Source organism: Rhinoderma darwinii, chromosome 2 (genome assembly GCF_050947455.1).
Source record: "Rhinoderma darwinii isolate aRhiDar2 chromosome 2, aRhiDar2.hap1, whole genome shotgun sequence".
In the NCBI taxonomy this organism is placed as follows: Eukaryota; Metazoa; Chordata; class Amphibia; order Anura; family Rhinodermatidae; genus Rhinoderma; species Rhinoderma darwinii.
Window position 1 is genome coordinate 276,319,670 of NC_134688.1, and position 23,161 is coordinate 276,342,830.

The window sequence follows — 23,161 nt, forward strand, 5'->3', positions numbered from 1 at the left end:
ACTTAAGTATATTGCAAAGTGACTTCTTTTCCATTGTTTAGTGTAACTAAATGTGATTTTTTGCTTCCGGAAAACCCCTTTAATGTACTTTACTAGTAATATCTGTAAACATTATCAGTTTAAACCAGTTTCCCACAAACAGATTCAAAGGGGTTGTCCAGTCTGAATAAATAAAATGTTTATTTTTTTGTATTATGAAAAGTTATACAATTTTTAATATACTTTCTGTATTAGTTCCTTATGGTTTGCAAAATTTCTGCTTGCATTCATACAATAGAACCCTTCATTGTGTAATTCCATGGTCATGTGATGAAAACACAGGTGCTGGGCTCGTTACTGTGATACTGTATGTGTATCAGAGCTGTGTCTTCTAACACAGCACCTGTGTCCATCACATGACCATGGACATAATTTCATCCACTTGGAGCAATCAATACAGGTTCTTATTGAATAACTACAAACAGAGATCTTGAAAACCATGAGAAATTGATACAGAATGTATATTAGAAAATTGTATAACTTTTCAATAACTTTTCAAAATATAACATTTACTTACTAAAACTAGATTAGCCTACCCCTTTAACTAATAAATAGCAAAATAGAATATTGATTCATCTGACGTTACTTCACATATGGCATATAAGTCTGTGAAATCTGTTATGCTGACAATAAACTGCTATCCGCTATGACCCATTTTGTAGTAATATCTATTGATAATAGGCAAAACATGATACTAATATACTGTAGTATGGAAATGTTTGTCTACTGTTTCATGTGTACTAACGGTTGTATTGTGAAACCAGGTTGGCAAGTTGGGCCACAGTCTCCATGATGAATGCCTGCTGTCTCTGTAGCATACTGTTATTGAGCATTGCTTCATTGAGTTGTTCTCCCAGTTCTCCAATGAGTTCATTCTGCTTGGACAGTAACTCATCTACATGAAGTTTTTCAGCTCTTAAGACTTCTATTTCTTCCTGGTGTTTGTCCTCCATCTGCAAAACTTTATTCTGTAGAAAACTGAAAACATAGAGAATTCATAGAGAATGAACATATTACACAGATGTCCTGCCCAAATATGATGTTGACAAAAAGATATAGCTGGCTTGGATTTAATAACACCTTCTTTTGTGGACCATGACAGATCACACCAAAGTAAGAAAAGGACCTGTTTACATCATCGTTAGTTTCCACTGAGGGGTTCCGTCGGAGGTTTCCATCAGGTTAACCCATCAGCGGAAAGTCAAATGGAAACCTTAGCTTCCGTTTCTCTCACCATTGAACTCAATGGTGATGGAAACCTAGCTAATGGTTTCCGTCTGTCACCGTTGCGACAGGGTTCCGCTGTTCTTGATAGAACCAATAGCGCAGTCGACTGCCCTTTTGATTCCGTCAAAATTCAGTCAAAACTCATTTGTTTTTTTATGGAAAAACATAATTAGCTGACAGATGAACAATATATTGCAACATAGTTGACATAAAACTGTGGTAGGTCATGAGTATAGGTCTACATATGTAGGGATTAGACATGAGGCTGAAAATTTAATATATGAATAGAGGATATAATAGATGTGATGGACGAAGTGTTCACAGGCATGCTTTAAATATTCATGGCACAAAACTGATAAACTGATCTCAGGGCAGAATAGGGCTACTAAATGGGCAGGAGGTTGTGCATCCTGCTAAATTAAATCTCGTATTAGCATGGTAAGGCTGGATTCACACGAGCGTGGCGTTTTTGCGGACGCAAAAACGCGGCGTTTTGCGCGCGCAAAAACCACTTGACAGCTCCGTGTGTCATCCGTGTTTGATGCGCGGCTGCGTGATTTTCGCGCAGCCGCCATCATAGTGATGAGGCTAGTCGACGTCAGTCACTGTCCAGGGTGCTGAAAGAGTTAAAGAGGCTCTGTCACCAGATTTTGCAACCCCTATCTGCTATTGCAGCAGATAGGCGCTGCAATGTAGATTACAGTAACGTTTTTATTTTTAAAAAACGAGCATTTTTGGCCAAGTTATGACCATTTTTGTATTTATGCAAATGAGGCTTGCAAAAGTCCAAGTGGGCGTGTTTAAAGTAAAAGTCCAAGTGGGCGTGTATTATGTGCGTACATCGGGGCGTTTTTACTACTTTTACTAGCTGGGCGTTCTGACGAGAAGTATCATCCACTTCTCTTCAGAACGCCCAGCTTCTGGCAGTGCACAGACACACAGCGTGTTCTCGAGAGATCACGCTGTGACGTCACTCACTTCCTGCCCCAGGTCCTGCATCGTGTCGGCCACATCGGCACCAGAGGCTACAGTTGATTCTGCAGCAGCATCAGCGTTTGCAGGTAAGTCGATGTAGCTACTTACCTGCAAACGCTGATGCTGCTGCAGAATCAACTGTAGCCTCTGGTGCCGCTGTGTCCTCGCTCGTCCGACACGATGCAGGACCTGTGAGTGACGTCACAGCGTGATCTCTCGAGAACACGCTGTGTCTGCACTGCCAGAAGCTGGGCGTTCTGAAGAGAAGTGGATGATACTTCTCGTCAGAACGCCCAGCTAGTAAAAGTAGTAAAAACGCCCCGATGTACGCACATAATACACGCCCACTTGGACTTTTGCAAGCCTCATTTGCATAAATACAAAAATGGTCATAACTTGGCCAAAAATGCTCGTTTTTTAAAAATAAAAACGTTACTGTAATCTACATTGCAGCGCCTATCTGCTGCAATAGCAGATAGGGGTTGTAAAATCTGGTGACAGAGCCTCTTTAACTGATCGGCAGTTAACTCTTTCAGCACCCTCGACACTGAATTTCGATCACAATATCGAGCAACCTGTTAAAAAAAAAAGAAAAAGTTCGTACTTACCAAGAACTTCCCTCCCGGCCGTTGCCTTGGTGACGCGTCCTTGGTGACGCGCCTCTCTTGACATCTGGCCCCACCTCCCTGGATGACGCGGCAGTCCATGTGACCGCTGCAGCCTGTGCTTGGCCTGTGATTGGCTGGAGCTGTCACTTGGACTGAATTGTCATCCCGGGAGGTCAGACTGGAGGAAGAAGCCGGGAGTTATCGGTAAGTCAGAACTTCTTTTTTTTATGTACACGTTCATGTTTATTGGGATCGGAAGTCACTGTCCAGGGTGCTGAAACAGTTTAACTCTTTCAGCACCCTGGATAGTGACTATCTCCTGAGGTTGCGTACCGGAAATTTTTTTGCCGGGTTCGGCCAAAACGAGTTCGGCCGAACCCGGTGAAGTTCGGTTCGGTTGTCCGGGTTCGCTCATCTCAAAGACACTCCGTTTGGATGTTTGTAAACAGAAAAGCACGTGGTGCTTTTCTGTTTACATTCATCCTTTTGACAGCTCTTGCGCGAATCACGCAGTTCGCACGGAAGTGCTTCCGTGCGGCATGCGTGGGTTTCACACACCCATTGACTTCAATGGGTGTGTGATGCGCGCAAAACGCCGAAAGAACGGCTCACGCTGAGTAAAAATCACGGACATGTCAGCACGGCCCCATAGACACATATAGGTCCGTGCAACGCGCGTGCAAATCACGCGCGTTGCACGGACGTTTTTCCCGTTCGTCTGAATAAAGCCTAAGTGTGAGCAGTGCGGTAATAAGTGCCGTTTATGAGGTAGTAGCCTATTATTAATTTGAATATACAGAAATCTACAAATACCTTATAGAGTGATTAACATGGTTTATAGCACATCATGTGTTTTACAAGCTAGACTGATCTAATCATGTTAGGGTGTGTTCACAACAGTGTCAGGCTTCCGTTCATGGGTTCCGTTCAACCTTTCCATCAGAGGAACCGATAAACGGAAAGAAAAACGGAAACCCTAGTTTCCGTTTGTAATCGTTACGTAAGGTTTCTGGGTTTTTTTTAGCGGAAAAAATACTGTAGTTGACTGCGCTATTGTTTTTGCGATAAAAAAGGAGACAGATTGAAACCAACTGAAATTGGAGCATTATCATTGAAATCAATGGTAATGCAAATGGAAGCTATGGTTTCCATTAAGCCGTTCCTCGGACGGAAAGGTCGAATGCAACCCATGAACAGAAGCCCGACGCTGATCTGAACAGGCCCTTACATAATTTACACTCTGGATCATGATTTATTTATGTTAAAAGACATTATTAAAAAAGTTGGATTTCACACGTACATAATTAATGTATTACTGTAGTCGTAGGTTCTTACCTATTCTTTTCATGTATGTTATTGATTTCTTGATTCTGCAATAGTAATGCTTTCTCCAGCTTGCTGGTGGAGATGGAATTTTCCAGTAATTGGATTTCCAGTCTATTTGTCTGGTTAAGGACCTGTGATTTTATCGCATGTAATAAGTACATGAGGCAAGAAAAAATATTTATTAAAATTAAAAACATTAGTGCATATCTACATTTTTGGGAAATGCTTAAAGAGTAATCTAGTTTTGCAGAATTAGGCCACGTTCACACGTGGCAGAATTTTTCCGCTACAAATGTTGGTGCAGATTCGGGGGAATTACGCAACGAATCTGCAGCAACATTTGTATACTTGACAGGTGATTCAGACGTTGCATATATTACAGCGAACTTGCCACAGATTTCGGTTTTTGCATTGCAAAGTCTGAAATCCGCAGTGAAATTCCGCTGCTTCTCCGCAACATAATGTGCATGCTGCGGAGGGAAAATTCTGCACCGCAGCCTAATTTCCACACAGTTATTTTCTGCAACCTCTGAACTAAGTTTCCTAAAAATGTATAGAAACAAATGTAAAAAACAGCTGCTGCAGAATTCTACTGCGGACTGTCCACAGCAGAATTCAACAGCAATTCCACCACGTCTGAATGTGGCCTTTTGATTCGGATTTAAAATCTGGTTGAAAAAACAAAGTTATTAAATGCTATTTAAATCTTTCAAAGTGATTTTTTTTTTAAAACAAAATTGTCATTCGTTATGTTTGGTGCAATTTTCAAATTAGTTTTTATAAAAAAAATGTCTTACTCTTTGAAGTACAGCTGCTCTGTATTCTGCATACAGAGCAGCTGTATCGTTCACTAAGACATGAACCCGCCAGTCCCGCGCAAGATGCAGCTGCTCTGTATACAGGTTACAAAACAGCTGTATCTCAAAAAGTAAAAATAATTTTTAATAAAAACAAATTTGAAAGATGCAAAAAACAGACATTTTTATATATATATATATATATATATATATATATATATATATATATATATATATATATATATATATAAATAAAATAATCACTTTCAAAGTTTTACATTAACTCCTACTTTTTCTTTCCTGAATAATTTATTAGAATCTCAGGCTTTGGTGATATCTTACAATCCTATCAGTGGAGACATTTGTTGCATAATAGTGCTATGCTATGATGTACACGGTGCTACGGAAGCTTATGCATGGACTCTGGCAGTTCAGTTGGTCCTCGTAGGCTCACACTCAACCCAGAAGATTTACATGAACTATGTGAAAAAACAGCAAAGACAATATAGAGAAGAAAAAACATAACAAAAAGGGTACAACAGTGGCATAGAGGGCAGCAGAACCCATGCAAAAGTTAGGTATAGCCCAGAAATGTCATTCACCCTAGACAACAATAAGAAGTTCACCAACCAGATGGTTTTGGCTTTGGTAGAGATCCCCTGGACTACATCATGCATAACTATAGACAAAACCAATTTTTTAGAAGGGTCTCCCAATGAAAACCAGTCTATTTTGTCACCTATACCAGTGACAATATGTTTTTTTACATAAATCATATTAGCTGAAAAAGATGATATTTTAGATTTTGTCAATTTACAATATCCCGTTATGATGACGGTACTTTTGTTTAGCGCCAATGTAGTGGGTTGAATATAATATAAAGTACTCTGTGTAAATTAAGGATATTTCTTAAAAGGCCACCTGAAAACATGAATGACTGCAGTACTGCAGCTGCTTTGTGTGTAATTCACCATATTTCTGAGGCCTAATTAACTATATAGAATATGCAAATATATTATTAAATGTATTTAAGGAAAATCGTAGAACCAGCCATTTATTACTCAATGAATCGGAACACATATAATACACAGAATGAAAGAAACATCATGTGAAAAGTAGCTGATTTAAAGCAGAACATGTCATTTTCAATACTAAAACATTTTCAGAATTCAAAGCGGTTTATGTAGGAAGACAACACTAGGAGCAGAACAAGCTGAATAAGTGCAGACATAATGTACAAGTCATACTTATGTTAGTGTTAGGATTAGCTAAAAATTTTCTGAACGTAACTGGACTCTCATGACTCTATAGACAAAGGTAAACAAAGTTTATGAAGTAGTAATGGAAAGCAAAAAGTACAGTGTGAAGGTGGCACCAAGGAGAAAGTCAGGTGTATGTATACGAGATAAAGACACAATAGAGTCGGGTACACTGTAATGTGACGGATGATCAGGACTGTTCAATAGAAACAGAGACCTGACCAGACAGTGACTGAGAACATGAGTAGAAAATTCTGGGAATATCTGGTCTTCAGGACTGCAACTCAGAAAAATAGAAACACAAGTGTATACACATATATGTATATAAACACATTGGACACACCTGAGTGAAAGGGTTTCCTTACAAATATCTTTCGTTTCTTAGAATAGGGAAGTTATACACATCCAGGCTACGTAAGACATATTTGACAAAGAAGAAGAGTGATGGTGCTGCATCGGATGACTTGGTCTTTACAGTCACCTGACCTAAACCTTATAGAGATGTTTTGGAATTGAGTTGAAAAGAGGAATAAAGGAGCAGCATCTAAGAGGTGACCTCATGAATATGATTGAGAGAATGGCGAGAATGTGCAAAAGAAAGCGTCGCTACCGTAGAAGAACAAAAAAATAAAATAAATATATATGTATGTATATATTGTATTTCAAGGAACCACAATGTGTATATATATATATATATATATATATATATATATATATATATATATATATATATATATATATATATATATATATATATATATATACATTATATATATATATACAGTGAAGGAAATAAGTATTTGATCCCTTGCTGATTTTGTAAGTTTGCCCACTGTCAAAGACATGAACATTCTAGAATTTTTAGGATAGGTTAATTTTACCAGTGAGAGATAGATTATATATATAAAAAAAAAACAGAAGAAAACATAGTCAAAATTATATATATTTATTTGCATTGTGCACAGAGAAATAAGTATTTGATCCCCTATCAACCATTAGGAGTTCAGCCTCCTCCAGACCTGTTATACGCTCCAAATCAACTTGGTGCCTGCATTAAAGACAGCTGTCTCACATGGTCACCTGTATAAAAGACTCCTGTCCACAGACTCAATTAATCAGTCTGACTCTAACCTCTACAACATGGGCAAGACCAAAGAGCTTTCTAAGGATGTCAGGGACAAGATCATAGACCTGCACAAGGCTGGAATGGGCTACAAAACCATAAGTAAGATGCTGGGTGAGAAGGAGACAACTGTTGGTGCAATAGTAAGAAAATGGAAGACATACAAAATGACTGTCAATTGACATTGATCTGGGGTTCCATGAAAAATCTCACCTCGTGGGGTATCCTTGATCCTGAGGAAGGTGAGAGCTCAGCCGAAAACTACACGGGGGGAACTTGTTAATGATCTCAAGGCAGCTGGGACCACAGTCACCAAGAAAACCATTGGTAACACATTACGCCGTAATGGATTAAAATCCTGCAGTGCCCGCAAGGTCCCCCTGCTCAAGAAGGCACATGTACAGGCCCGTCTGAAGTTTGCAAATGAACATCTGGATGATTCCGAGAGTGATTGGGAGAAGGTGCTGTGGTCAGATGAGACTAGAATTGAGCTCTTTGGCATTAACTCAACTCGCCGTGTTTGGAGGAAGAGAAATGCTGCCTATGACCCAAAGAACACCGTCCCCACTGTCAAGCATGGAGGTGGAAACATTATGTTTTGGGTGTGTTTCTCTGCTAAGGGCACAGGACTACTTCACCGCATCAATGGGAGAATGGATGGAGCCATGTACCATCAAATCCTGAGTGACAACCTCCTTCCCTCCACCAGGACATTAAAAATGGCTCGTGGCTGGGTCTTCCAGCACGACAATGACCCGAAACATACAGACAAGGCAACAAAGGAGTAGCTCAAAAAGAAGCACATTAAGGTCATGGAGTGGCCTAGCCAGTCTCCAGACCTTAATCCCATCGAAAACTTATGGAGGGAGCTGAAGATCCGAGTTACCAAGCGACAGCCTCGAAATCTTAATGATTTACAGATGATCTGCAAAGAGGAGTGGGCCAAAATTCCATCTAACATGTGTGCAAACCTCATCATCGACTACAAAAGACGTCTGACTGCTGTGCTTGCCAACAAGGGTTTTGCCACCAAGTATTAAGTCTTGTTTTCCAAAGGGATCAAATACTTATTTCTCTGTGCACAATGCAAATAAATATATATAATTTTGACAATGTGATTTTCTTTTTTTTCTTTTTATATAATCTATCTCTCACTGGTAAAATTAACCTAGCCTAAAAATTCTAGACTGTTCATGTCTTTGACAGTGGGCAAACGTACAAAATCAGCGAGGGATCAAATACTTATTTCCTTCACTGTGTATATATATATATATATATATATATATATATACACACGCTGCAGTTATATAAACACACAAGTCCCACTGCAATAATTATAAATACACATATGCATAGTTATAACCATATGTAGGCATGAATAAATTGCGCCATTAACAGATTCCTGCACCGCACAATTACAGCGCAGGCAGGATGTACTTCATGCGTAGTGCTGTAAAATGCACATGTATGGTGCAGGAAAAGGAGCTGTAATATACCGCTGACATCCCACTGCAATAGACAGGATAAGAGATAACCGAGGTTCTGGTTATTGCTGGTTGTCTGCTGTCAATAGTGACTGCGGTAACTAAGTTGTTAAACAGAGGAAGGAAACTTCTACTGTGATCCCACAGGCGCCCTCGATTGGTTGGCATGGCAGCCAAGGTCCTAACAAATGCTATAACTTATAGGCCTGCTAGAGCTACTGTATATGTCTAATAGTCAGAGGTAGGGCCTAATATGCTTAGTGGCCGGAATCCCAAAATAGTGCTTTTAAAACTAGTATAAAAATCACTGGTATGAAAAAAGGGTATTGCCACAAAAGTTACAACCCGTACAATAAAACTAACATGTTGTAACAGTGACGATGTAAAAAACAAAAATAGTTCATCAATAAGTTCTATGTACCCTATAATGGTGTCAATAAAAACTCCAACTTGTCTCGCAAAAAAACAAGCCCTCATACAGCTACATCGACAGAAAAATAAAAAAGATATGGCTCTCAAGATGTGGTAATATAATTTACATATTCGGTACCACCGTAATTGTAATGACTCGCAGAATAAAGTAAACTTGCCATTTATACTATACTATTACACAATTGCTGCTTTTTTCCAATTGTCCCACCCCCATAAGAAACTGAAAAAAGTCATTCAATACATATATATTTACCCCAAAAATACAACTCGTCCCAGAGAAAAAACAGTCATCAAACAGCTACGCCAACAGGAAAATGAAAACTTTATGGCTCTAAGAATTCAGTGATGAAAAAAAAAATGCTGCATCCTTAAGGGTTTAATGGGCTGATCAGATATTCTGGTTCACGAGATGGTCACAGAAAGGTATATAAAATAAATTGTAATGGTAGAGAGCCTTGAGGGATATAGTCCAAAATAAGATAAATATTGCCGCTATCACTTTATTTTTTTAAGAGAGTCTTGTAATTGGTTATCAATGAAGAGTCTTGCTCTAGTGAAATTCAAGTGCCGGATTGTTAACATTTTTGGAATTTTGAACGCTGAGTTAAAGGAATTTCACTATATTGTCATTTTCCTTACAGTAAATGCAGCTTTTTCTAACGATACATATCAATAACAGATCATTTTGTGTGTTCCAGTCTTGGATACCTGAGTTTTAACTTCAGTCAGCTTCCGTGTTTGTTCTGTTGTTTGACTTATTAGATTTGTTCCAATTTCCAACATGGTGCTTGTTTGATTCTGCTCAGCTGATAGTTGGGAATCTGCCATCTCACTTTTGACATTATCCTGGATGTAGCTTTCCAGCTGCAAAACAAGTAACCATTAAAATTACACAAGTGCAAACCAGGAAACATACATTGATCAAAATATTAACAAAAAAATGCCTCTATCACTTAGGGTATGTTTACACGGCTTATTTTCAGGCTTATATTGGAGCATAAAAGCCTCGTATTACGCCTCAAAATACACTTGAAATAAGCTTGCAAACAGTCTGTAAGTTTTACCGGAAACAATAGTGCAGATTTTTCCGGTAATCTTTGCTGGATCTGTGATGGAGGCATCTAACGGAGCCTCTAAATCAGATGTAAACAGTCCCTTACAAATTTTTGGTTGTATCTGCCAATATTTATCTATTATGTCTCCAGCTTCAATATGATAGAGAAAAAGGAGTAGCTTCCAAAACGGAAGTATCAAACATTATTAAAACTGAATTTATAGAGTAAATAGTACTCATAAAAACTGTGTAAGATCTGGCACATCACCAAACCTATCACCATCAAGACTTGAAGCACTCATCTTAAGGGAGTAGGAAAAAATTCAAGCTTGAATGAAATTGATGGACAGAAAAAGAAACTTTGCATTAGAACATGAAAATGGAGAAGTAAGGTTTTATGGGCTGATCAGTCTAATAAATGAGATCTTTGAAAGTAACAGAAAGCAGCTGAAGCAATAGAAGACCCTCAGAACCATGTCTACATGTCATGTCAAGGCCTTGGCAATCTCGAAGACAAGAATAGAGCGGCATGCTGCACTTTTCTTGCCATCATAAGTGACTTGACCTTGACAGAGGCTCCTGATGCGTGTCACAATCCTTAGGTATGTGGACCCACTAGGCCGCACCGCTGTAGCGGAGTAACAGCTGGCCAAACAACAGTCCTAGTACAAAAGTACCTTTAATAGTCCAGACAGTAATGGAGGCTCGGCACAGATGAATTTGTAGACACCAGACACGGTGTATATCAGCAGGCATGACCGGTGACACAACACGACTCCAACAGATTAAGGCACAGGAACAGATATAGCATGGGATACAGGATACAGGTAGCATGGCACGGAAACAACAGGAACAGGATAACACTATGGGACAATTTGCTAAGACTAACATGGGTAAACACAACAACACTCAGGCAATGAATGAAAGGGCAGAGCCCTTTTTATAGTCCAGGGTGATCATGGGCTAATTACAGATTTTCCTCAAGGCCGAGCGTGGGCTTGTGAGTGCACCCTACGGGAACTAGTGCAGCGATGCGGAAGTAAGTGCCGGCGTCTCTCAGGGGGGAGATGCCGCCGGGCTGACTTGTCCATGGCCGCAATCGTCGGGGGGCAGGTAAGCACGACGGTCCGCGGCTGTGGACTTTACAGTATCCCCCCCTCTTACACCCCCTCTTCTTGGGACCAGAGAGAGAGAGGAACTCTTTAATGAGGGCAGGAGCATTGAGGTTCTCCTCTGGCTCCCAGGACCTCTCCTCTGGACCAAACACCTTCCAATCCACCAAATAAAATGTTCCTCCAGGATCTCCTTAACCTCGAATACATCAGAAGAACCGCTGGGAGCAACTGCAGGGCTAGTCATTTTTGTGTAGCGGTTCAGGGCCATAGGCTTTAGGAGAGACACATGAAAGGAGTTGTGGATCCTGAGGGAAGGAAGCAGCCGAAGCTTGTAAGAGACAGGGTTGATTTGCTGTAGTACCTCAATGGGTCCGAGGAATTTAGGAGAAAACTTGTATGACGGCACTCTCAGACGCAGATTCCTTGGTACCTGGAAGATACAGAGGTGGCTCTCTGCTCTTAGCATCTGCTTTTCACTTCATGCGATCGACTGCCTGCAGAATACAGGACCAGGTTTGCTGCCAGACCTGTAGAAAATCTCTAAATGCAGAGTCAGCTGCGGGTACCTGGGATGTAGCCGGAACAGAAATTCATGGATGTTGGCCGAAGACAATGAAGAACGGTGTAGAAGCAGTGGACTCACTTGTGTTGTTGTTGTTGTACGAGAACTCGGCCCATGGAAGAAGCTGTACCCAGTCATCATGCTGCCTGGAGATGAAGTGGCGAAGATAATTCTCCATGATTTGGTTAATCCTCTTGACTTGGCCATTAGACTGGGGATGATAGGCTGAAGAAAAGACCAACTTCTCGTCTAGATAACAGAGGGCTCTCCAGAATTTCGAGGTGAACTGAAGCCATGCAAACAAAAGATGTGCTGGATGAAGAGATTCGCCAGTCGAGGAGCAGAAGGTAGGCTGGTCAGCGGGATAAAATGAGCCATCTTCGAGAACTGGTTGTAACGTCCGTGGTCGCTGACCACGAACTCCTTCCATCCAGTCTACGCCCTTCTCTCCAGAGATGTCTGCACTTACGGCCACCCTATTCAACAGTGACCACCAGGGTGCGCTTGCGAGCTCAGTTTAGACTTAAGAAGACAAAGCACACGCAGGTGGGAGATTGAGCTGATTGCTCCCAGAGCACCCTAGGCTAGAAGAAGGGCTGTGCCCCTCCCTGCAGTACCTGAGCATTGTTTGTCGTATCCAAAGTTTGTCTATGCAAATGGTCTCCTAGTGTTTCCCAGTTCCCAGTGTTCCCTGTACCTGTAGCCTGTATCATGTGCTATCCTGGTCAAGCGCCATGCTGAGCTGTAGTCGTGCTGTGCTGTATTCCACGTCTGTCCTCCTATTCCATGCCTGACGTCTACCTGCTGCCTAGTCCCAGCCAAGCCTGCCTTGCTACTGTCCGAGATGCCACAGGTACACTATACGAACTATAGACTGTGACCTGCGCCCTGTTGGCCAGCTGCCATACTGTCAATGCAGTACGGCCCAGTGGGTCCACGAACCCAACGTGACACTGGTCCACCACCATCCAGACCGTATTGCATCCCGCAGAGGAAGGAAGGTCAGTGACAAAATGCATTGCTATAAGCTGCCAGGAAGCATTTGGCACAGGCAGAGGTTGGAGCAGACCGGCAGGCTTGGAGCGAGCAACTTTGTTGGAAGCACACACAGTGCAGGACGAGACAAAGTCCACAATATCTTTGGGGAGCGTGGGCCACCAGAAATGATGGGCAATCAGATGTCGGGTTTTGCGAGCACCCGCGTGCGCAACCAGTTTGGAGCTGTGTCCCCAGCAAAGGATTCTCCTCCTGTCTGCCAACCACACAAAAGTCCTCCCCGAAGGGACGTCACTAACTTGCAGAGGATTAGCAGAAATAATACAGGATGGGTCAATGATACTTTGCGGAGGCTCCACGGTGTCCTCTGTTTCAAACGACCTGGACAGGGCATCAGACCTCACATTTTTGTCCGTGGGCCGCTAGTGGAGCACAAACTGGAACCGGGCGAAGAACAGCGACTACCTGGCTTGACAGGGGTTCAGCCGCTGGGCCGACTGGAGGTAGGTGAGGTTCTTGTGGTTGGTATATATCAGGATGGGATGAGCTGCGCCCTCTAGTAGATGTCTTCACTCTTCCAAAGCCAATTTGATGACTAGTAACTCCCGATCCCCAATAGAGTAATCACGCTCTGCGGGAGAAAATAGTCTAGAGTAATAACCACAGACCACTGCCTTCCTTTTGGAACCTCTCTGGAACAGAAGCGCACCTGCGCCAACAGAGGAGGCGTCCACCTCCAACGAAAACTGCAGAGACACGTGAGGATGATGGAGGGTTGAGGCTGACGTGAAGGCCTTAAGGCAATTGATTGCAGATTCTTCCTCTGGCTTGTGATGTCGTCATGGTCTTGGTTGACCAGCGGGGTCCATGGCCTGAGCGTATTGTCACGATCCGTGGGTATATGGACCTACTAGGCCGCACCGCCGTAGCAGTGTAGCAGCTGGCCAAACAACAGTCCTAGTACAAAGTACCTTTAATAGTCCAGACAGTAATAGAGGCTCGGCTCAGATGAACTTGTAGACACCAGACGTGCTGTATATCAGCAGGTGTGACCGGTGACACAACACGACTCCAACAGATTAAGGCACAGGAACAGATATAGCATGGGATACAGGTAGCAGGGCATGGGAACAACGGGAACAGGATAACACTTATGGACCATTTGCTAAGACTAACATGAGTAAACACAACAATGCTCAGGCAATGAGTGAAAGGGCAGAGCCCTTTTTATAATCCAGGGTGATCATGGGCTAATTACAAATTTTCCTCATGTGTGTGCACTGGCCCTTTAAGGCCGAACACGGGCGTGCACGTAAACCCTACGGAAACTAGTGCAGTGATGCAGAAGTAAGTGCCGGCGTCTCCAAGGAGGGAGATGCCGCCTGGCACTCACTTGTCCATGGCAGCGATCGTCGGGGGCAGGTAGGCACGACGGTCCACGGCTGTGGACTTTACAGTATCCCCCCTTTTACGCCCCCTCTTCTTGGGACCAGAGCGAGAGAGGAACTTTTTAATGAGGGCAGGAGAATTGAGGTTCTCCTCTGGCACCCAGGCCCTCTCCTCTTGACCAAACACCTTCCAATCCACCAAATATAACGTTCCTCCTCCTACTTTTTTGAAGTCCAGGATCTCCTTAACCTCGAATACATCAGAAGAACCACTCGGGGCAACTGCAGGGCTAGGCATTTTTGTGTAGCGGTTCAGGATCACAGGCTTCAGGAGGGACACATGAAAGGAGTTGTGGATACTGAGGGTAGGAGGCAGCCGAAGCTTGTAAGAGACAGGGTTGATTTTCTGTAGGACCTCAATGTGTCCGAGGAGTTTGGGAGCAGCCTTGTATGACGGCGCTTTCAGGCAGATATTCCTTGAGGATAGCCAGACTTTGGTACCTGGAAGATACAGAGGTGGCTCTCGTCTCTTAGCATCTGCTTTTCACTTCATGCGATCGACTGCCTGCAGAATACAGGACCAGGTTTGCTGCCAGACCTGTAGAAAATCTCTAAATGCAGAGTCAGCTGCGGGTACCTGGGATGTAGCCGGAACAGGAATTTGTGGATGTTGGCCATAGACAATGAAGAACGGTGTAGAAGCAGTGGACCCACTTGTGTTGTTGTTGTACGAGAACTCGGCCCATGGAAGAAGCTGTACCCAGTCATCATGCTGCCTGGAGATGAAGTGACGAAGATAATTCTCCATGATTTGGTTAATCCTCTCAACTTGGCCATTAGACTGGGGATGATAGGCTGAAGAAAAGTCCAACTTCACGTCTAGTTTACAGAGGGCTCTCCAGAATTTCGAGGTGAACTGAACCCCCCGATCAGACACGATATGAAGAGGCAAGCCATGCAAACGAAAGATGTGCTGGATGAAGAGATTCACTAGTCGAGGAGCAGAAGGTAGGCCGGTCAGCAGGATAAAATGAACCATCTTCGAGAACTGGTCCACCACCACCCAGACCGTATTGCATCCCGCAAAGGAAGGAAGATCAGTGACAAAGTCCATTGCTATATGCTGCCAGGAAGCATTGGGCACAGGCAGAGGTTGGAGCAGACCGGCAAGCTTGGAGTGAGCAACTTCGTTGGAAGACCTCACATTTTTGGCCGCGGGCTGCTAGTGGAGCACAAACTGGAACCGGGCGAAGAACAGCGGCTACCTGGCTTGCTGGGGGTTCAGCCGCTGGGCCGACTGGAGGTAGGTGAGGTTCTTGTGCTCGGTATATAACAGGATGGGATGAGCTGCGCCCTCTAGTAGATGTCTCCACTCCTCCAAAGCCAATTTGATGGCCAGTAACTCCCGATCCCCAATAGAGTAATTGCGCTCTGCGTGAGAAAAAAGTCTAGAGTAATAACCACAGACCACTGCCTTCCCTTTGGAACCGATTTTCCTCATGTGTGTGCACTGGCCGTTTAAGGCCGAGCGCGGGCGTGCGCGTGCATCCTACGGGAACTAGTGCAGCGTCTCTCAGCAGGGAGATGACTCCCGGCACTCACTTGTCCATGGCTGCGAACGTCGGGGGGCATGTAAGCACGACGGTCCACAGATGTGGACGTTACAATGCCTATGTGAGCAGAACTTTATGTCCACTTTATTATGATTATTTGCTATGAAAAATTTAATTATATATAACAATAAAAAAGCATCCATTATTTTAATGTTCTTCCAACAAAAAAAATGAAATCTCAATGTAAAAAATAATGATGTCGAAAATAAGTGTTCCCATGAAGATTTTAACAAATTGATATCATGCATTTCTCTAAATTGAAAAAAAAAGCGCTAATGTTAAGGATCTGCCAGGCACAGCTTCTGTGTCTACGCCCATAGGTAATCAGTCTGCACCTGCTTCTATGTATGTGAGACTGACTCCATCTTCCACTACTCAGGATGGCAGGCTTAGGAGTGGGAGAGCCTATCACAGCCTGGCCAGACGGAGCTAGCTCCCGCCCTCTGTCTATTTATACCTGCCTTTCCTGTTCCTCCTTGCTTGTGATACTTCTCGTTTGGTTTCCTGGCCCTGCTGCAGCTTCTTGAACTATTTGACCCTGCTTCATATTGACCCTGGCTTACTGACTACTCTCCTGCTCTGCATTTGGTACCTCGTACACTCCTGGTTTGACTCGACTTGTTTACTACTCTCCTGCTCTGCGTTTGGTACCTCGTACACTCCTGGTTTGACTCGGCTCGTTCACCACTCTTGTTGCTCACGGTGTTGCCGTGGGCAACTGCCCCTTTTCACTTGCTTCTGTGTACCCTTGTCTGTTTGTCTGTTGTGCACTTATTGAGCGTAGGGACCGTCGCCCAGTTGTACCCCGTCGCCTAGGGCGGGTCGTTGCAAGTAGGCAGCGACTGAGTGGCGGTTAGATTAGGGCTCACTTGTCTGTTTCCCTACCCCCATCATTACAGCTAACATTTTTTATTCAAAACCATACCGCAGGGAAAGAAGAGAGCCACGTCTCTGCCCATTTGGCCCAAAAAAATGTGAATTCTTAAATCACGTTTTGCCAAATAAAACATATTCCCAGTTAACACAATATGTGGGTTGGCTCATGGCTTATATCAAATATACTATCCATAAACTGACCATGCTGAGGGTCCCATATAGTTTCTCAACTTTAGAAAATGATGTTGATTAGAAAATATCTGCATATATGAATGTACCAGATATGATTTTACTATCTGGAACCTCATTTAGAAATAGAACTAGAACTAGTGCATGTAGGGGCGTACATAAAAGTAGAGAGGGCCCTATAGTAAAAATAACATAATGGCAAACCGAGCAATGCCCCAAATTGTGCCGATGGTCACAGTGACTGATATAATAAACCAGAAAGAGAAGAAAAGTCACGACCAAGTATTTGCAAAATTACAAACAATCTTTATTTCAGTCAAAAATACACAGAAAAAACACATTACAACTATACACAGTAAAAAGAATGAACCCTCATAAAGAGATGGAATCCGAACATGAAAGCAGCCTGGTCCCCCAGATGTTAAAATGGTCACAAGATCCCACAAAGAGCATAAATCAATATTTTTAGGCAGGTGCTAAGCATAGTACATTTGCACAGATAGATACCTAATAAAATACATGCAAAGTGCAGTCATAGGCAAACTAATGAGCAGTATACCTACACCTATGTAGTGGAAAATGAGTAGGAGATCAGGACCGGGAGGGGAGACCGCTGCCAGACCCGACGCGCGTTTCGCTGGTGCTTCGTCAGCACCAGCGAAAGCACCAGCGAAACACCAGCGAAACGTGCGTCAGGTCTGGTAGCGGTCTCCCCTCCCGGTCCTGATCTCCTGCTCATTTTCCACTACGTAGGTGTAGGTATACTGCTCATTAGTTTGCCTATGACTGCACTTTGCATGTATTTTATTAGGTATCTATCTGTGCAAATGTACTATGCTTAGCACCTGCCTAAAAATATTGATTTATGCTCTTTGTGGGATCTTGTGACCATTTTAACATCTGGGGGACCAGGCTGCTTTCATGTTCGGATTCCATCTCTTTATGAGGGTTCATTCTTTTTACTGTGTATAGTTGTAATGTGTTTTTTCTGTGTATTTTTGACTGAAATAAAGATTGTTTGTAATTTTGCAAATACTTGGTCGTGACTTTTCTCTTTCTGGTTTAAAAAACATAATGGAACACACTAGTAGTGATGGGTAGTTACATTGCAGCTCATCATTCTGGGACAGCAAAGCTTGTTGTTCTCCCAACACCCTCCCTGTCCCTTACTGGGATTATGGCAAGGGGTAGCATATAAATTCCCACACCAGATGCTCCTAGTCTCCACTTTCTTTTTGTTGCTTGAGATGACTTCCTGAACTTTAATGTGCCATTTCTCAGTTATGTGAAGAAAGATTTACATGGCCCATAAGAAATAGAAATAGGACTAGTGCAAGTTGGGCCCCCAGTTCTCAATGGCACGATAGCATATGCATAGAATACCTCTATGGTTATACACCCTTAAGTGAATGTCCTCAATATACCAAATACAACACATATTTTCACAATTTCGCACAACTTTCAACATTTTGTAGTGTATTCATGTAGAACATTACTAACCTAACCTAAAGATATTTGCTTGGGCTGAGGATCAGGTTCATGACATAAAGAAAAAAAAAATGTCTTGTTACATTTTACAAATTGCACATCCATATAACTGGCCAATGGATTTCTGAACCAAGATATCCTACAAATAAAGTATTACTCCGTCCAAAAATAGTAACTCCAGAGCACCTCTGAACATAGGCCATGTGTGAGCAGAGCCAAAACTCTAATTCTGAGGAGATGGAATTCCATGTCAGCTGCCAGTGTGTTAAAAAGACTCACTGAGGTTAAGTTGAACATAAGACAGGCCATATACAGCTTTGTTCATTCCATTATCCAAGCTTGTTATTCTGTGCCCTTGATTCAGTTTTATCTTAGGGTCTTTTTCCCAGCCAACGTTGTTATGTTTTGTATAATGAAAAGTTATACATTTTTGCAATATACTTTTTGTATTAATTCCTCACTGTTTTCAAGATCTCTTCTTGCTGTTATTCAGCGGTAACATTCATTGTTTACTTGCAGTAGTTAAAATTCTGTCCATGGTAAGTGACACACAGGTGCTGGGATCATTAGAAGACACACTTCTGATGCACATACTGTAACTAACGAGCCCAGTGGCGGATCATCATTAGGGCGGTTCAGGCGGTTGCCCAGGGCCCAAGGCTCCCAGGGGGCCCATGGCCGCCCGAACCACACGGGCCCCCTCATTCTAGGTGGCATTGCTAGCACCGGAATATAATGAATATTATAGGCTGCAGGCCATGTTAGGTCTGCAGCCTATAAGGCGCTGGGAAGACTCCCTGCGCAGGCCAGCGTGATGACGGAAGGGGGGCCCAAGTTTGGGTAACATCCCAGGTCCTATAGTCTATTTAAAGGGTAGCTAAACGTTTGACAAACTTCTGACATGTCATAGTGACATGTCAGAAGTTTGGACTAGTGGGGGTCCGAGCACTGAGACCCTCACCAATCTCTAGAACTACGCAACTGAAGTGCTTGTGTGAGCGCTCAGCTGCTTCGTGTCTGTTCGGCTTTTTCCGGAAAGCCGATGTATCTAAGTATGGGCTCATAGGCTTTCTATTGAGTCCGTACACCGATACTTTTATTTCCGGAAACAGCCGAAAGACACGAAGCGCATGAGCGATCACACGAACGCTTCAGACGCTTCGTTCTAGCGATTCGTGAGGGTTTCAGTGCTCGGACCCACACCAATCCAAACTTCTGACATGGCATGTATGAGAGGAAAAAAAGGGGACCAAAAAACAGCGCTGCTAACATCAATTAAAAATTCAGACTAAGAAGCAATTAGTAATAAAAGGATTTATCGGTTTTATGAAGGTTTAAATAGGCTACGCGTTTCAACACTGGACCAGCGTCTTCATCAGGCCTTATACATTACATTGTAAGGAAGCAACTTTAAATAGTGAGTGTAAGGAGGCGAAAAAAATGCCAAAAACGGCGAATTCGCATTCCCCATGCCTTTTGTACCACTGCGGCCACCGTCGTTTTGTAGTTTCCTTGACGACAGGGACGCCGTTTGAGCGCCGCCCGTAGTGTACCTCCAGACTCTGCTCCATGAGACAAGCAAAGCATAACTGTAAGTACCGATCAGTCCCCCTTCCCATTACATGTCCTAAACCCTACATTTTAACTCCCCTCATCCTTCCACTACTAACTTGAACCATGCATTTACATAACTACTGTGCGCTATGCTCTCAATACTCCCGATACTTCAGACATTTGCTGCTTATGTTCTCCTTTATTCATCTCAATTTCGGCTTTGTTACTCCAGTCTCATCTGACATGCATGTATTTATTGCCACTTAAACCATTGTGTCATTTACTTAAACCTTTGTGTGTTTTACTCAAATGTATCTTCTATGAAGTTATAGAGACATGTCAGAAAATAATATCCATGGGAATCTGTGAATCCAAAAATGATGGTTTAGTGTCCTGTTAAATGGCTGAACCCTTTTGATGATTCTCAGAGAACAGATTTAGAATCCCTGACTTCATTTATGATTTGAGTGATTTTAATGGTGCTTTATTTTGAGGACTCTCTTCATTTTCTGACATGCGTATGACACAGCAGAAGGTACATTTAAGTGGAACTCCCCTTAAAATAATTTCTCATAAGTAAACTAGCATCTTGGTTTGTAATAAAATCTCCCCTCCTTCGTACAACCAATACTTTCCATTACTACTAAGGCTAGAGTAGGAAATATTTGTGTTCTAACCACTATTTGTTTTACATGTTTATGTGAATTCATGTAAATATTTTATTGCATTTGGGTTTGAAGTTAATACATAAATCAATCCTTTTCTATGGATACTAATAACCGCGTAGATGTCTGTAAATTGTTAGTTATGAGTTCTACTATACAAGACTTCCTGTAATTTTAATGGAGGCCTAGAAGTCCCAGTCCCTAGGTACATATTTCGGTTGATTTGTGCCAAGCAGTACAATAAATGTGTTGGAGTTGAAATAAGTCTGCTTCCCCCGACAGCTCGCTTGTGGCTATAGGATGCAAGTCTCATTCTCTTGTCTCGTGGTAAGATAAATATGGAAAACATGGGGAGAATGTCAACCTCTTGATAAATGACCAGAAATACAAGATGTATTAAAACCATTCCTGATGTAAAGGCACAATGTACTAGCAAGTATACTTTGCAGTCAACGGTCGATGATATTGGATAGTTTTGTGAAGCCCATCTAAACCCTGTGAACCCTAATGAAATAGTTATATTTTATACATTAAGTAAAGACCACCTAAAGGACAACTCTGCAGACCCACATTCTGTCCAGAGTAAATTGTTGGGCCACAATAAATAAGTCGATTTTTGTTTTTGTATTTTGTTCTGTGCAATAAAATCAATAAGCGATTTGTTAAATAAAATATTGTCACATCTATGAATGCATACTCACGCCTCATGCACACAACCGTGTGCACCGGCCGACTCCCGTCAGTGATCCGAGGAAAGTTAGAACATGTCCTATTTTACCTCGGATCGGACACTCAGATTATTTTTCACGGACCCGATTCACAAGCTAAAGTGAATGGGTCCGTGAAGACTATCGAGTGCCACTCGGATGCCGTAAAAAATGGCCCCAAGTGGCACAACGGTCGTGTGCATGAGGAGTAAAGCAAGGTCTATGAGTGTGAGCATATGAAGTACTCACAGTGTGTAAAATTTATAATACACCAAGATAATATGTTGTGTTGGAGGGAAGCCACAGAAGTGATTGTCAAGAAGGAGTGCACTTAAAGGGGGAATTAATTATCCTTTCTATGCCAGTTTTCTTTCTAATGTGGGGGGTACTCTGATTGGGGAGGCTGTCAAGGTACAGGGCCCATCATGGGTCTCCACGTGCTACACCTCACAGAGTGAAATCTCTGCAGCACGGCCCATGGGCAGAAGAGTTGAAGGGATATGCATAGAAATATACAAATATGGAGCTCATTTACACATCAATATTTTCAGTCTGTGTTTCCTCCATATTGTACATTTTACTGTAGTCTCCCTAGTTCCTGCAGCCAAGATCTGAGACTACAGATAGGAGTTCTTCACTTGGAACCAATAACATTCTATGTCCTATCCAAAGCAATAAACCCCATCCTGCTGGAATTGCCATGGCTTCGCCAGCACGCTCCAGTTCTTGATTGGAATTCCGGAGAGGTCCTCCAATGGGGTCCCCGATATCTTCACCGATGTCTGCCTCAGGTTCATCCTGTTCTTTCTCCACTACCTCTGTCTCTAAATAGACTACCTCCACAATTACATGGATACAGTTATATCAAGTCCAGAGTCAGCGCAGCCGTCTACCAGGCAAATTTTTAAAAAGCACTCCATGCTTCCCTCTGGTGACAAGCTTTATGCAGATGCTGATTTCATTTTCCAGCAGGACTTGGCACCTGCCCACACTGCCAAAAGTACCAATACCTGGTTTAACAACCACAGTATCACTGTGTTTGATTGGCCAGCAAACTCACCTGACCTAAACCCTATAGAGAATCTATAGGGTATTGTCAAGATGAAGATAAGACACCAGATCTAACAATGCAGACGAGCTGAAGGCCGCTATCAAAGCAACCTGGGCTTCCATAACACCTCAGCAGTTCCAAAGGCTGGTCGCCTCCATGTCACGCCACATTTATGCAGTAATTCATACAAAAGGAGCCCTGACTAAGTATTGAGTGCATATACTGTATATACTTTTCAGTAGGCCAACATTTCGGTATTAAAAATCATTTTTGAAATTGGGCTTATATAATATTCTCATTTTCTGAGAGACTAAATTTTGGGTTTTCATTAACTGTTAGATATAATCATCAACATTACAAGGAAAAAATGCTGGAAATACATCACTCTGTGTGTAATGAAACTATATAATATATGAGTTTCACTTTTTGAATTGAATTACTGAAATAAATTAACTTTTTGATGACATTCTAATTCATTGAGAAGGTCTAGTTTATATATATATATATATATATATATATATATATATATATATATATATATATATATATATATATGTATGTATGTATATATATATATATATATATATATATAATTTTTGTGTGAGAGGGGGGACATATGGGCTTTGGGGTCTG

At 42.3% G+C, this 23,161-nt stretch overlaps 1 protein-coding gene across 1 annotated transcript in view; it reads right to left on the reverse strand.

The window, feature by feature from the left end:
- LOC142741151 (angiopoietin-2-like) overlaps positions 1-23,161 on the reverse strand; it is an 80,948-nt gene that overhangs the window by 45,982 nt on the left and 11,805 nt on the right. Inside the window, exons 2-4 of the mRNA XM_075850538.1 lie at positions 9,979-10,134; positions 4,185-4,306; positions 785-1,017 (exon numbers count right to left, since the gene is read on the reverse strand). Of these exons, the coding sequence (XP_075706653.1) occupies positions 785-1,017; positions 4,185-4,306; positions 9,979-10,134 (511 nt within the window). The remainder of the gene's footprint in view (positions 1-784; positions 1,018-4,184; positions 4,307-9,978; positions 10,135-23,161) is intronic.